General features: G+C 49.9%; 5 protein-coding genes across 5 annotated transcripts; 2 read left to right on the top strand and 3 right to left on the bottom strand.

The window, feature by feature from the left end:
* Positions 1–186: 186 nt before the first annotated feature.
* POX_a01294 (Mitochondrial fission 1 protein) lies at positions 187–891 on the top strand (the record flags this gene model as incomplete). Its single annotated transcript, XM_050110222.1, has 4 exons — positions 187–202; positions 270–288; positions 362–455; positions 562–891. 4 exons carry the CDS (start codon positions 187–189, stop codon positions 889–891), a joined length of 459 nt encoding a protein of 152 aa, XP_049973990.1.
* Positions 892–3771: 2880 nt separating this feature from the next.
* POX_a01293 (uncharacterized protein) lies at positions 3772–5404 on the top strand (the record flags this gene model as incomplete). Its single annotated transcript, XM_050110221.1, has 4 exons — positions 3772–3900; positions 3986–4479; positions 4577–5014; positions 5131–5404. 4 exons carry the CDS (start codon positions 3772–3774, stop codon positions 5402–5404), a joined length of 1335 nt encoding a protein of 444 aa, XP_049973989.1.
* A 600-nt stretch (positions 5405–6004) lies between these two features.
* On the bottom strand, positions 6005–7542 carry POX_a01292 (L-cysteine desulfhydrase-like protein lolT1; the record flags this gene model as incomplete). Its single annotated transcript, XM_050110220.1, has 3 exons — positions 6005–6680; positions 6781–7372; positions 7461–7542. 3 exons carry the CDS (start codon positions 7540–7542, stop codon positions 6005–6007), a joined length of 1350 nt encoding a protein of 449 aa, XP_049973988.1.
* A 1874-nt stretch (positions 7543–9416) lies between these two features.
* On the bottom strand, positions 9417–10657 carry POX_a01291 (uncharacterized protein; the record flags this gene model as incomplete). The annotated part of the gene is made up of 2 exons (XM_050110219.1): positions 9417–10481; positions 10556–10657. 2 exons carry the CDS (start codon positions 10655–10657, stop codon positions 9417–9419), a joined length of 1167 nt encoding a protein of 388 aa, XP_049973987.1.
* Positions 10658–11420: 763 nt separating this feature from the next.
* POX_a01290 (uncharacterized protein) lies at positions 11421–11627 on the bottom strand (the record flags this gene model as incomplete). Its single annotated transcript, XM_050110218.1, has 1 exon — positions 11421–11627. The coding sequence occupies one exon, from the start codon at positions 11625–11627 to the stop codon at positions 11421–11423; it is 207 nt and encodes a 68-aa protein (XP_049973986.1).
* Positions 11628–12530: the final 903 nt, after the last annotated feature.

Raw genomic sequence — 12530 nt, 5'->3', positions numbered from 1 at the left:
CGCCACACTGGAGGTTGCACCGCCACAACGTTTGGGATTCTCTCCGCAAGTGACGTCTGCTTGTGACGGACGATCGGGCCCTTTAATTTCTGCTGCCTCGCTAGCTCAACACTCTGACAAACGACTACTTTTCTATTTCTCGGCTTGACATATCGCACGAGATCTGTCTCATATCTGCATCTGATCATGTCGAATTTACCTTGTATGTGTTGTCGACCCCTTCTCTCCAAGTAGTGAATCCCTCTAGCTGACGTGCTCGCGCCACAAAGATGCTGCAGATGCGGAAAGGTCAGTGATTCTCCGACGATAATGTGGGATTTAGTATGAGATGTTGAGAACTAACTTCTCCACCCATGTGAAGTCCGCTGAAGCCTGCTGAGTTACAAGTTCTCCGCGCGCAATATGAGAAAGAGGGCGACTATGTCGGCATTCAAACAAAATTCAACTACGCCTGGGTATGTCTCTCACCCCCCAGCCACTCTGAACGAGGCTCCCTTTCAGATCCCGGCACAAATGGAACAAGGCGCTGACCATACATCTTGAAAAATTTCCGATTTGCAGGGCCTAATCAAGTCAAATACTAGACCCGACCAGCAAGAAGGTGTGCGCCTTCTCTCCGAGATCTTCCGCGGGGCACCCGAGCGACGACGAGAATGTCTTTACTATCTTGCTCTGGGCAACTATAAGTTGGGAAACTATGGAGAAGCCCGCCGATACAACGATTTGCTTTTGGAGAAGGAGCCTGCCAATCTCCAAGCGGCCAGCCTGGGTTCTCTCATTGACGAGAAGGTGGCAAAGGAGGGTCTCATGGGCATCGCCATTGTAGGAGGCCTCGCCGTGGCGGCAGGTGTGGTGGGCAGCCTGATTGTCAAAGGAGCTCGAAGACGGTGAGCTTTTTTGCGACCGAAAGAGCAGTTGGTGACTCTGTCCCAGCATCGGTTAATCCATAATATCCGATGCAGATGAGGCATCGCACCCTGTGACTTTGGTTTTTTTTCCCAAGGGAGGACGCAGTGACCTTCTGTTGGGTTCACTCGGGCATATTTTGACGGCGTTAATTCATGATTTTAGCTTTGTGCATATAAGTTTGCCCCATATTTTCTTGTCGCTTTGGATCCCGATTTTTTTAATTCTGTCCTACCCGTAGGTGGTGGCCTTGAAGTTACATCTCGAGTTACCAGGGACGATTTCATGGACAGAATCCGAAATGTGCTATCCTTGTTCGATGCAGAGTGGAACCCACGCGATGTAGTCAGTCTTTTAGCAAAGAATGATACCACTCCTGCGTGAATAAACTCCAGCCAGGGACACCACTATGTAACTAGCGCCAAGCTTCCAAGGTAGGTACTTTGAGGAATCCTCAGAACTCTTCGGAAAGATTTAAAATTTCAAAAAACAACGGCCTTCCTGTCTGAAGCATCGTCGCTTAGTTATGGTTATGTCCGGAACATCATTGTCTATATAAACTTTCGGCAATAGTTATATATGTGACGGGAAGTTGGGAGAAAACTAGACCCTTTTGGGAGCAGAACATTGAATGGAATAGCTCAATACATCTGTAGCTATGTGTCCAGAAATTCGTCACAGAACATATCCTCAAAGTCATACATACCTAGCCTTGAATCAGTTAAATCTAGAATCGGTGATACTTTGATACAATCGAGCTATATCGTAGCATTATGGCAACCGGCGTATGATTTCCGGTAGATCGGGAGATGCGTGACAGTACTTTAGTATCAATGTTTCTAGTAAACCCACCTATTAAAGCATTTTTAAGAGAGATAAATTGAAGACAAATAGCTAGCTCGAAGAAAATTCAAAAACCTACCGACATCCGCAAGGTATTGACAATGCCATTGACATCTTCCTGCCTTTCAAAGGGACCGAACAATGCACGGCTCTAGGTAGCTCTACTATCCGACTCGGCTTATTCCCTTTGCTTAAATTATTGCAATGTAGTATACATTCAACGGTATATCAGAGGATAGATGTGAAACCCCAACACATAGGCTCGTCAAGAAAAAGTAGACACAGATTACTACCCGATGACCTCAGCAAGATTTTTGGAAGTATATAGTGTGCAAGATCAACGTTTGTGATGAGCCAAATTCCCAGTGACACGCAAATCAAGCATTTTTAAACGTAGCCACATTCTCAAATGGGTGTGTTGGAATTGGGCGCGGTGGCAGATTGGTGATCAGGGATAGTATTTCAAACTAAGAGGAAGTGTTGGTAATGCTCACAAGGCGTTATGTCGCGAGTGAATATGAGTAGGCTCAACCTATCTGGGAGAGAAATTGTTCTCGAAGACTTCCTTCCAAGAGCGTCTTACAATATAATCAGGATCGTGATACAGGTGATTCTGGCAAGAAACTAAGTATTGATTCACCTTCAGTCACTTAGCGAAATACAACGCCAAGGTGTTAAATACTAGTCATATTCGCTCTACAGCCCTGCCGATTATCCTTGTAGAGGTCCTCGAACTTTTGAATCACCTGCAGATCCGCAATTCATTACGCACGGCCTTGATGTTGTGAGTATACAGGTAGACAAAGACAACATTCAAAACAAGTAGGTAGTTGCTCGCTTGAATCAGGAATCACCACAATGCCGTTTCTGCAGATCAAGCAGTTGTGAGATATCGGATCCCACGAATCACTCATCCTAAGAAATTGTTTCTTGGTAGCGTTTTTAAGTTAGTATTATGGCTCTTCCATGTCAGCATCCCGAGGGGCTGCGAGCGAGGCTATAAAGAGTGGCCTCGGCAATTTTAGGAAGGGCCATGACTCTATATCTGTCAAAAGAGCATTTGACCGAGGAATATGAGAATCACCTCCCCATCAAGGCGCTTTGATATCTCATAAGCACCCCGATGCAGAGACAGAGGCCAGAGATGTCTGGCTGGCGTTCTTTTCGTCGGTCGAGCCATACTTACCAGCCAGATAGTGTTTGACTAAGAGTCTAATAAATCTTCACATGACCAGTGTGTCTTCCTGATTTATGTAGCGCTGATATGCTCACTCTTCCATTTATTCAATACACTGATTCATTGAAGCGCTCATGTTTCAGCCTTGTTTTTGTTCACGCGCTGTGTATGTGACCGTTATACCATCGGGCGGTGTAGAGTAGACCATTATTCCAGTTTCGACCAGACGTTGTGTCTCTTTTTTCTAGCCTTGCCCTAAGGGACAATCGCCCAATGAGGAAAAAGGATAGTCACATCAGCGATGGGTGCTCGAGTTTAAGAATCAGAGCTCATGGCCTCAACGAACCTCACTGCTATATCAGGGCCTTCAAGGAATGACCGGCCAATTCGGGCTTCGCCATGCTAGGTATAGGCGGACAGTTTTACGGCCTGAATCACGCGGCGGTTAACGCCGACGTCATAAGCGCAAGTGGAGCTCTGATCGCATTAACCCCATCCACTTTGCCCTCACGCCGACCCTATCAAAGCGCAACAAACGTCGGTGCAGTCTTCCTTATCGTCGGATCTCTCTGCATTTGACTCATTTTGACTGATCCGAGGTATCTACAGCTGACAAGGCCTGAGTTGTATTTGGAACACACCCTCGAAGGATAATCAGGCCTCTTCGGACACCTGATGAGATCAACGCATGACCCTGCACCGCTCGACGATTTGACGTGGATTCAATACGCTCTTGGACCGACCGATTTGTTTCCTTACATTTGGTCACACTCATGCTCACCAGATTGACGGGCCTACACTAGGTAGAGACACAGGCAAGCTCTTCACAGTGCTTTAGAGACAAGATGGCCGACAACGGCGATCGTGGCATGTGTCATGCGTGCGGTGGAGTCTGGTTGCTGGATTCCGGGGACCGCGGACAGCCTGAGGGCAGTCTGACGTGTCCGCACTGCGATTCAGACTTCATAGAAATAGTACGTCGTTGGTGGTCCGGACCGAGTCTCGATCTGGTTCCTGCGATGAAATTACATTTTCTGACCTGTGAATTCGGTGTTGCAGATTGAAATCCCCCCCGAGAGTCCGCAGCCTGAAGGAGAAGGAGAAACCGAGCCTCAGTCACCCCCGGTCAATCCCTGGGCAGACCACAATCCATGGGCGCAGCCAGAATCCGACTCAGGAATACCAGGAGTCTCATTTCGATCGTATCGGTCCCCAGATGGTCGCTTTACGTTTAGTACAACCACGATCGGTGGTGGAATGCCATTTCAGCAGGGCCCTCAGCCAAATCCAATGTTTCCGATGGTCATGCAGAACCTCGACACTCTTTTCCAAGGTCTTGTCGGAATGCAAAATGGTCGCCAGCCACAGCAGAGTCTTGGGATGACCATGAATTCACCTCACACCGATGCAGCGGGGACCCGCGAGCCAGACGGCCATGAGACACATGACCCAATACCCGGCCAAGATGACAGGACTGGACATCACGACGACGTACCACCGTTCATTCACCAGGGTGCCACCCCGGTCACAATACGCTTGCAGAGCATTGCCGAGTAAGTGGCTGCGGCTTCCTTATCTCTCCAAGCGTAGGGGCTCTTGAGTCAGCAGGCCATTACGATAGCTGACTCGACCAAACCTTTTGTATTATAGCCTGTTCAATATCATTCAGGGAGATGTCCCCATGCAGCAGAATGCGGCTGGACAGGCAACTGGCGACGCATCTCGACTCAGCCCCTTTGCGATGCTCTCGGCCTTGATGAATGTGCAGCGCCGTGGCGACGCGGTCTACTCACAAGAAGAATTAGATCGGGTCATATCGCAACTCATCGACCATGCTCAACAAGGCAATGGTCCACCACCTGCCCCTGAATCAGTGATCAACTCACTACCCAGGAAGAAAGTGACCCCAGAGATGATAGGAACAGATGGTAAGGCAGAGTGTTCCATTTGCATGGAGGCTGCCGAGGTCGATACCGAGGTGACCGTCTTACCTTGTGATCATTGGTTCCACTTTGACTGCATCAAGGTATGGCTGAGTCAACACAACACTTGCCCGCACTGCCGACGAAGCATCGGTTCGCCTGACGCGTAAGTCAAGACTTGGCCCCATTTTCGTTTCTTTACTTCTTTTTTGTCATCTGATTTGTTCACTTCTTACCATTCTGTTCAATGTGGGCATTGGTGTCGCTGACCGAGCGATGTAGCACAAACTCCGGTGAAGGTACCCACGAGGACCCGGTGATCATTCCAGACAGTCCGGAACAAACTTCGCAGCAAGAACCGCCTCCAACGTCTCCCCCACAGGCCCCGGGGACCACAGCCAGCACCCATACGGCTGCATCGACATTAGCCCAGAGCTCTTCGGGCCCAGAGGCTGGCGATTCTGCTGCCCGACCAGAAAGCCAAAACGAAAACAACACAGGGTCAGGAGGTATCGCTAGCTGGGTGTGGAGCCGGTTCGGTGGTGGTAGTACCTGAGATGTGCAAGGCGCGTAGATGATTTTTGTGTGATACGGCAGCGTTCAGGTAGGAGTTGGATTCCTTCATTTGTGTGGAACCGGTGTCTACTGTACAAGCCTGCTTTTGCTTATGCATTCAGAAACCATGTCGTGTGTAGTATTCATATAGTTGGATTCCGTGTAGACATTAATATCTCGTGGACTGAGCTCGTCCTGATTGTTCAAATGCCCTCATATGTCGATATTTTCCATTCGGTGTATATGTCCTGGCTGCGCACTTACATTTTACGTGAAAGGCGCAAGCTGTTTCTGACACATGATCGACCCAAGGAGCCTCGTTGTGAGCTAAGCGTCAATCGACAGAACTACGAGGACATTCTTCACTCAAACGAACCTCATGACTGGCACATGAGCTGCGTCATTAGGTCCGAAGTACAACAGTGGTTGGCGCGAGGGACGTCTTTTCCACAACTTTAATTCATAAGCTGACACGAAATGATAGCGAGAAACCTTGACACATCAACGTCGCCAGTAGACTTCTTGTTGCATATGAGCAAGACCCCAGCAACCCAAGCCTGGATTTCGACGTCAGGAGACTGCTCCTTCCTCGACAGTACTTTCAAAACTCCTTTCGAGCAACTTGATCGCACAAATCCTGCAACACACCAGCCAGCCACTCAAAGTCACTTATCTCCAAATAGATCTGCGCACTCAACCGCGTCCACAACCGCGATCCATGATGAAAGATCGGCACGAACGTGTTGTGTTTTGTCAAGAGGGTGGATGTCACCCACGCCGAAACGCGGGCAGCTTCATCCGGAGTGATGGTTACAGCAGCACCTGACACAGTAGTGCCCTCATCAGCGACACCTATGGGCAGGCTCACTGTGGCCATCGCACACTGTCGCATGTTGCTCATCTCTCCAGGCTTCAAATCCGGCTCTTGCATAACCTCTGTCTTCAGGATTGCCGCCACTGTGTCTCCGGCTTCACGGGCGAGGTCGATGCAGTACGAGATGATAGCCTCTTCGCCACCACAAATCTCCCGGCGAAACTGGATTGCGGCAGGAAGACATAGGTAAGCTGAGTCGTCGCTGGTGGCAACGTATTCGAAGAGCTTTTCAAAGAGGGTTTTGGTCGGAGTCGAGTCTATATTCAAGGAGACGGACTCGGCAGACTCGGAGGAATCGACTGCCGGAATGAAGCCCCACGAAGTAGGCATGGTTGTTCGAATCAAGTGCTGATTCCGTTTAGGAACATAAAGAACTGCGGATGAACGAGGAGTGTAGAGCCATCTAAGGAGTGAAAATCAGTGTTTAGGGCTCCCTCTTCCCTCCCCAATCTAGCCGACTCTGATTGTCAGGGTGGGTAGCTTGGAGGTAGAACGAGACTTACTTGTGGCAGTTGGAGACGAAAAAGTCCGGTTGTAATTCACTCATGTTAAGAGGAATGTGACCGATGCCGTGAGCACCGTCAATCACACTTAAGATGCCTTCATCCCGACAAATCGCCGTGAGACGCTCAAAGGGGAAGCGCACGCCTGGATTGCTCACGATCGTATCGAAGACCGCCGCACGCACTTTCAAGCCTTCGGACCGTGTTTTGTGAATGACGTTCCGGAAGCGACGCACGAGTTCATCTTCGGAGATCGGATATTCAAAGACAACTTTGCGAGTCTGGAGAGAAGAATGTTCTTGCAGTGAGATCAGATTTCTCTCCACGGCACCATAAACCGTCTCAAACATGATCACCGCCTCGCCGGGCTGGAAATTCAAATTATACAGCACCGTTGCGACGCCGGTGGTCGCATTCTTGACAAAGACGCATTCATCCTTTGCAGCATTAAGAAGCTTTGCTAGTTCATGGCGTGCTTCTTCCAGCAACTCGTAGTGTTGCACCCGAATATAAGGATCGGGCTGCCGTTCCGCAAGGTCGAGGAAGCTACGGTGAGCGTCACGGACGGGCGCCGGGTGTGCACCAAATGAACCTGGCGATGGGTCAGATCCTACTAGCTCCTGACAAAGGTTGCCTCCCCCCCCACGAAGTCGTTTCGATACAGTCGATGACTCACATACCGTGATTCAAGGGTTTATAGGATGGATCAAAAAGCCAATGCTTCAGCATTGGCTTACCAAATGCAGTTTGATCAGAGCTCATTGTGTTGAATTAACCAGGTAGCTCCCGAGATCCTAATGTCAACTTCGAGGAGGGAGAAGGAATCGAAAGAAAACAAAGAAACAGAAAAAGAGAAAGAGAATCCCTAGAGCGAGCAGACAGTCAGTCTTTGCTTGGCGAAGACTTTAAGACTTGTGCTTCAGGAAACCGTGAGCAGTAAACTATATGAAGACTAGTTGGTCATGCGCCAATATCATCAGAGTCTCGCCCCGTGTAAGACTGAAGGGCTGTACTTCGGGGAGTGGACCTGCTCCAGTGGATGTCAGTGTTTAGTGCACTCACCACTCCTCTGTAGCCTGTCGTAGTCTGTAGCCTAAACTGTTGTGAGAATATAGAGCAGTGTCCGACATGTCTACTTCTGCGGCGCAACTGCAGCCTGGGGAATGGATACCAGCCCCAAATTGGACAGTTGAGTCATTGCATGACTATGCTAGTAGACCCGGGGCCTCTCCTAACGCTAACAGACCCAATCATGAACTCGGCTCTTCTGACTGGAGTTCCACTAATGTAATGCAGAAGACCGCTAGGGCGCGTAATGCCGAACTTTTGAGAACCCCCGCAAGAACAGGGTTTGTCAGCATCGACCGAAACAGGCATCCATGCATTGGCATTCATATGTACTCGTACTACTATCTGCTAGATATCATAAGCTCCCACGAAGTCGAGCTCGCCTGTTTGTACTGAAAAACATAGAACTAACATGGATTATTCATTTTTTCTACTATCTCAAAAGGGTGAAGTCATTTTGGAGCAGGAAAATTTGCAATAATCAACTTGTGCGGCTCCCAAAAATCGACTGAGCCTACTTCCGGGGGCAAGTGGTTCTTATAACACGAGCGCGAGAACGAAGTATTCATTCAAATTGACACTCCTGCCAGCTCTGTCGGTTGAAAATAGCCGACGTTAACCGAGATGGTGAATCAGCTTCAAGAGACAAAGCAGACGATCAACTAGAATCGGCGCAAGTTCAAGGCTGCTCCACATGAACAACTAACAATTGGGATACTCAGGCTAGACGAGAGAGCGAGAAGACTCGACCACGTCTGGCGACGTCAAAAAAAAGGTATTACCGATCCGGCCACAATCGGGGGTTTAGATTCGCAATGAGATCGTTTTAATCTATTGAACATGTGGATCAATGATAGTGTAATACTCCAAACCAGAGATTTGGCAGGTCGGCTCTAATTCGATACTACGGTACACTATCATGCTGTCCTGCACAATCGTTCTACGAGCGCCCGTTGATGTCGTTTTGTGTTGATACCATCGAGTACTTAAACACCGCCGAATCACTTCATCGCCTTTGATCATGGTCTCGGTCTTTTCGAATCTGCGGATGTGCAAATCTGAAAGACGAAGACTTGATACGTAGATCTGCAGCAGGCTCCAAAGTTGCTGCGGTCCATGGATTCGTTATTCTGGAGATTGATCAGGATGTGACGGGCGGCGTGATCTGGTCGGCACTCGTGACCAACGCGAGCTTGGATCGTGGGAGCTCGGTCATCCTGCGCAGGGGAAACCCCGTTCACATGGGACGTGGGAGTAAATCTCTGTAAGGTGAGCAAGATCTCTCGGGAAGCTCATGAGAAAGCCGTTCGTAACCGGTGATCCATCAGATACGGAATGACTCGTTCAGTCCGCTTTCAAACGCCGGTCTGTGTGCGTCATGACATACTGGGCTCGGTGCTGGTAGTCCACAGGCCGTCGGACATGCTCATTTGAAGCGCCCGCTCTACCCTGCTCCGTGGGAATACCGGCCCACGACCGAGACAATTAGCGCCGAGGTGGCACAGGACTGCAAGAGAATGGGAGTCATTAAGGGTCTTGACAAGCCTCAACCAAGAGTGTGTGATATCTCAATGCGGTTCCTGTACAAGCAGGGTTGACTTACGTTCAACGAAATTTGTGATATTGAGCTGGGGCGCACATAACCATTGAGAGTCATGAGACGGCATCGTTGAAGGAGGCGAATTGGTATCATGAAGGCGAAGTCCCCTATCTTGCAGTAGTTTTTGGACCTCGTTGGCATCAAGCCATCCCTCAAGGCCTTTATCTTGAACTTTCTGCCACATGTCAGACGAGGTGGCTTGCAGTTCAGCCGGGCAGGGGTTGCGCCGTCGATGATCCACGCTGAACACTCGTGTCTTCAACTCGACCTGTTCGCCGAACTCATCCTGTATGATGGCGAAGAACTCCGAAATCAAACGATTACGCTCCGAATTGGTTAGACGTTTCCCAAAGACTGCTTGGACGCGCGGTTCATCTCCAGCCGCCCTTGTCAGAAGTCGGTAGCCATTTTCACAGCATTGTCGGACCAGACGGTGCGCCAGTGTCCAGGAAGCTCGATCGGGCAGGGTGTTGGCTACCACATTCGTTGGATAATCCCCAGACGAGACAGGGGGGGATATCTGCGGGGGTGGATTGGGTGACGACAGAACTAGCCCGAAGGGCAACCCTGTCTGATCTGGGCAAGGCGGCGTTGGAGGCAAAGTTTGAAATATCGACCATCCACCATGTATCCCGGAAGGGGGATAGATATTATTGACCATTACTACATTGTCCTGGGTGAGCGAGGGATCATAGGGTGCGTGTGTTATCTGCGAGATCTCTTTGAGTTCCTGCAATGGCGACGTTGAGGCTGTTTCTGCGAGGTCAACCGAGGTGGTCGATTCGGGCGCATCCTGGTCATCCTTTGCTAGCGAGACGCATAGTTTGGTGATCTCCTGAAGGGCGGCTGTGATATGTGGATTGCCTTGGAGGACCTGGGCCTCAAAAAGCAAATTGCTGAAGGCAAGGAATGACCGGCTGAGCTCCTCCACGCCCGATTCGAGTTCACCAACACGAGACTGGAGGTTGTTAATCGTAGTCTCCTTTCTTTTCCGATATGCCTGTTGGGCGACGCGAAGCTGCTTTCGTCGTCTCTATCCGGAGTCATTTGCCCTGTCAGTTTCCACAATTGCATCACCGCAAGGGGGTCGCTAAAACGTGTACCCACTTCTGGTATCTGTTGTTCGTCCGTCAACGTGCGTGGCCGGCCTCTTTTGCGGGGCGCAGGTGCTGGCGCAGACGCAGCAACGTCATTCTCATGTTCAAGCATCGCCACGTGAAGTATCCCGGTGGACTCGATTCAAATGTCTCCGAGTCTGGTGCAGCCTTGAGCAGAGCAAGTACCCTTCGGGCTGGAGGACGAGGGCACAGACATGAATCGTGGTTGTGGTCGTGGTGGTGGGCTGGTATGTTCGGTTCCATGAGTTCGGATCGTTGAATAATCGGAAAAGCGGAAGGTTTCGGTGAGCTTGGCCCCATCTGTCTTAGCTCCGTCCGCGCAACGGAGCTACGGTTGATGCCGACGAAGAGTTGCGAGAATCCAGACACTCGTCGCAAACAGACAGGCATGTCCCATGTCATGGCTAAGAGTCCTGAATGACATGGACCGTGATGAAGTACGGTATTGGTGGAACCTGGATCGGAAACCCGAGACGAGCAGGTGTGTGGAGGACCAAGCCACACGAACGAGAAGGAGATTGAAACGTGAGAGCTACCAGCAGATCAATCATTGCGAGTCAAGCCTATCTCCATATCCGCCCAATTCGATGGTGAAACGGGTCCGCTCAGGTCTTTTTGTCCTACGAAAAGGATCAATCGGGCCGAGCCCCAGAGTACTTAGTCGAGAGTCGCCGGCTGGTCCCTGGCCTCTGTCTTGTCCCACACTGAAGCTTTCCGATTTCTTGTTCCTCTTGATCATCCCTCTTGACCAATTCTGTTCTCCTACACTCAATATAGAGGCCGAGATGGAGCGTAGAGTCTATTAGCCTGATGCCAGCTCTCCCATTGAATACATGCAAAGGACAAATAGAACATCATGCCGAAGAGTCCTTGCCAGTGCTGCTCAGGATTGGGACCTTGGACGCCGAGTTAGAGATGATGGCAGCCCAAGCGGACTTGCTGAAGTTTTCATCGTTGGAATATCCCGATGGGTCAGGAGGGCCTGCACCTCCTTTCAACTTGCTCTGAACGACGGCACTGATCAGAATGAGAGCAAAGCTCCGTCTCGATACTAATTTCATGCGGTGACTCAGGGTCTGTCATTCCAAAATGGCCCCGGGGGCCTGCTGAGAAGTACCAATGATTAAATCACTCTTTCCAGGGCCACAGCCCGAGAAAGCGAGGATGCAGATATGCTGGGTCATGTCTGTTTCAGCCTCGGGGGCCAAGTGGCCTATAGGTTTCATTAAAGCAGATCAATTGCATCTGACACAAGCTCTCGTAGAGAATAGAGTATTTCAAAGGATTCACTGGGTATCTTCGAGGTCATATGACCTCAAGTCGCGAGGTTTAGTAGGAATCTATCAATGACAATCTCCCCTCCACCTTTTTTTCCCTTTCCCTTATCACTGACCCTGTTGTCTTATTGTCAACCAGGCAGGAGATTGTTATCCTCAGTTTCACCAGTGCCATCATTCTATGGCGGGAAAGAAAGCGGTCATGTCACTTCAATGTAGATTCACGGCCCAGATGTTGATACTTAGCGAAAGGAACAAGAGTGACCCACGGATATCGACGGATGATGGGCCCCGTATCCAAGTTATGATAGTCAGCCGAGCCTGGGTATCATTCCTTTTTGGAATTTGCCATATCTGACAATGTCGGATTGAACTCATGGACTTCTTGGCGAGCAGCATTGGTGTGTCTATTAAATGCAGCTAAGCCAACCCTCACCGTGACCAGATCACGTGTCTCCGAAAATTAGACATCAAACAGCTTCTCCAAAATGACTCTCAGGCACTAATTCCATGCGACAGCTCCAACGAGCTGTGGGGTGATTCTCATCGACTCTCGGTATCCTCGTTTAACTAGTTGGCCCCCAGTGTCCCGACACCAGTTCGAGCACGGAGAAGCCGTCGCTCAGTCTGTCATTAGACAACAGGTTCTTGGTTTTTGAATAGTCGCACATTTGGGCCAAGCCGCGA

Source organism: Penicillium oxalicum, chromosome I (assembly GCF_001723175.1).
Source record: "Penicillium oxalicum strain HP7-1 chromosome I, whole genome shotgun sequence".
Classification (NCBI taxonomy): domain Eukaryota; kingdom Fungi; phylum Ascomycota; class Eurotiomycetes; order Eurotiales; family Aspergillaceae; genus Penicillium; species Penicillium oxalicum.
The sequence above is the reverse complement of the archived record's forward strand: the minus strand, read 5'-3'. Positions and strand labels throughout refer to the sequence as shown.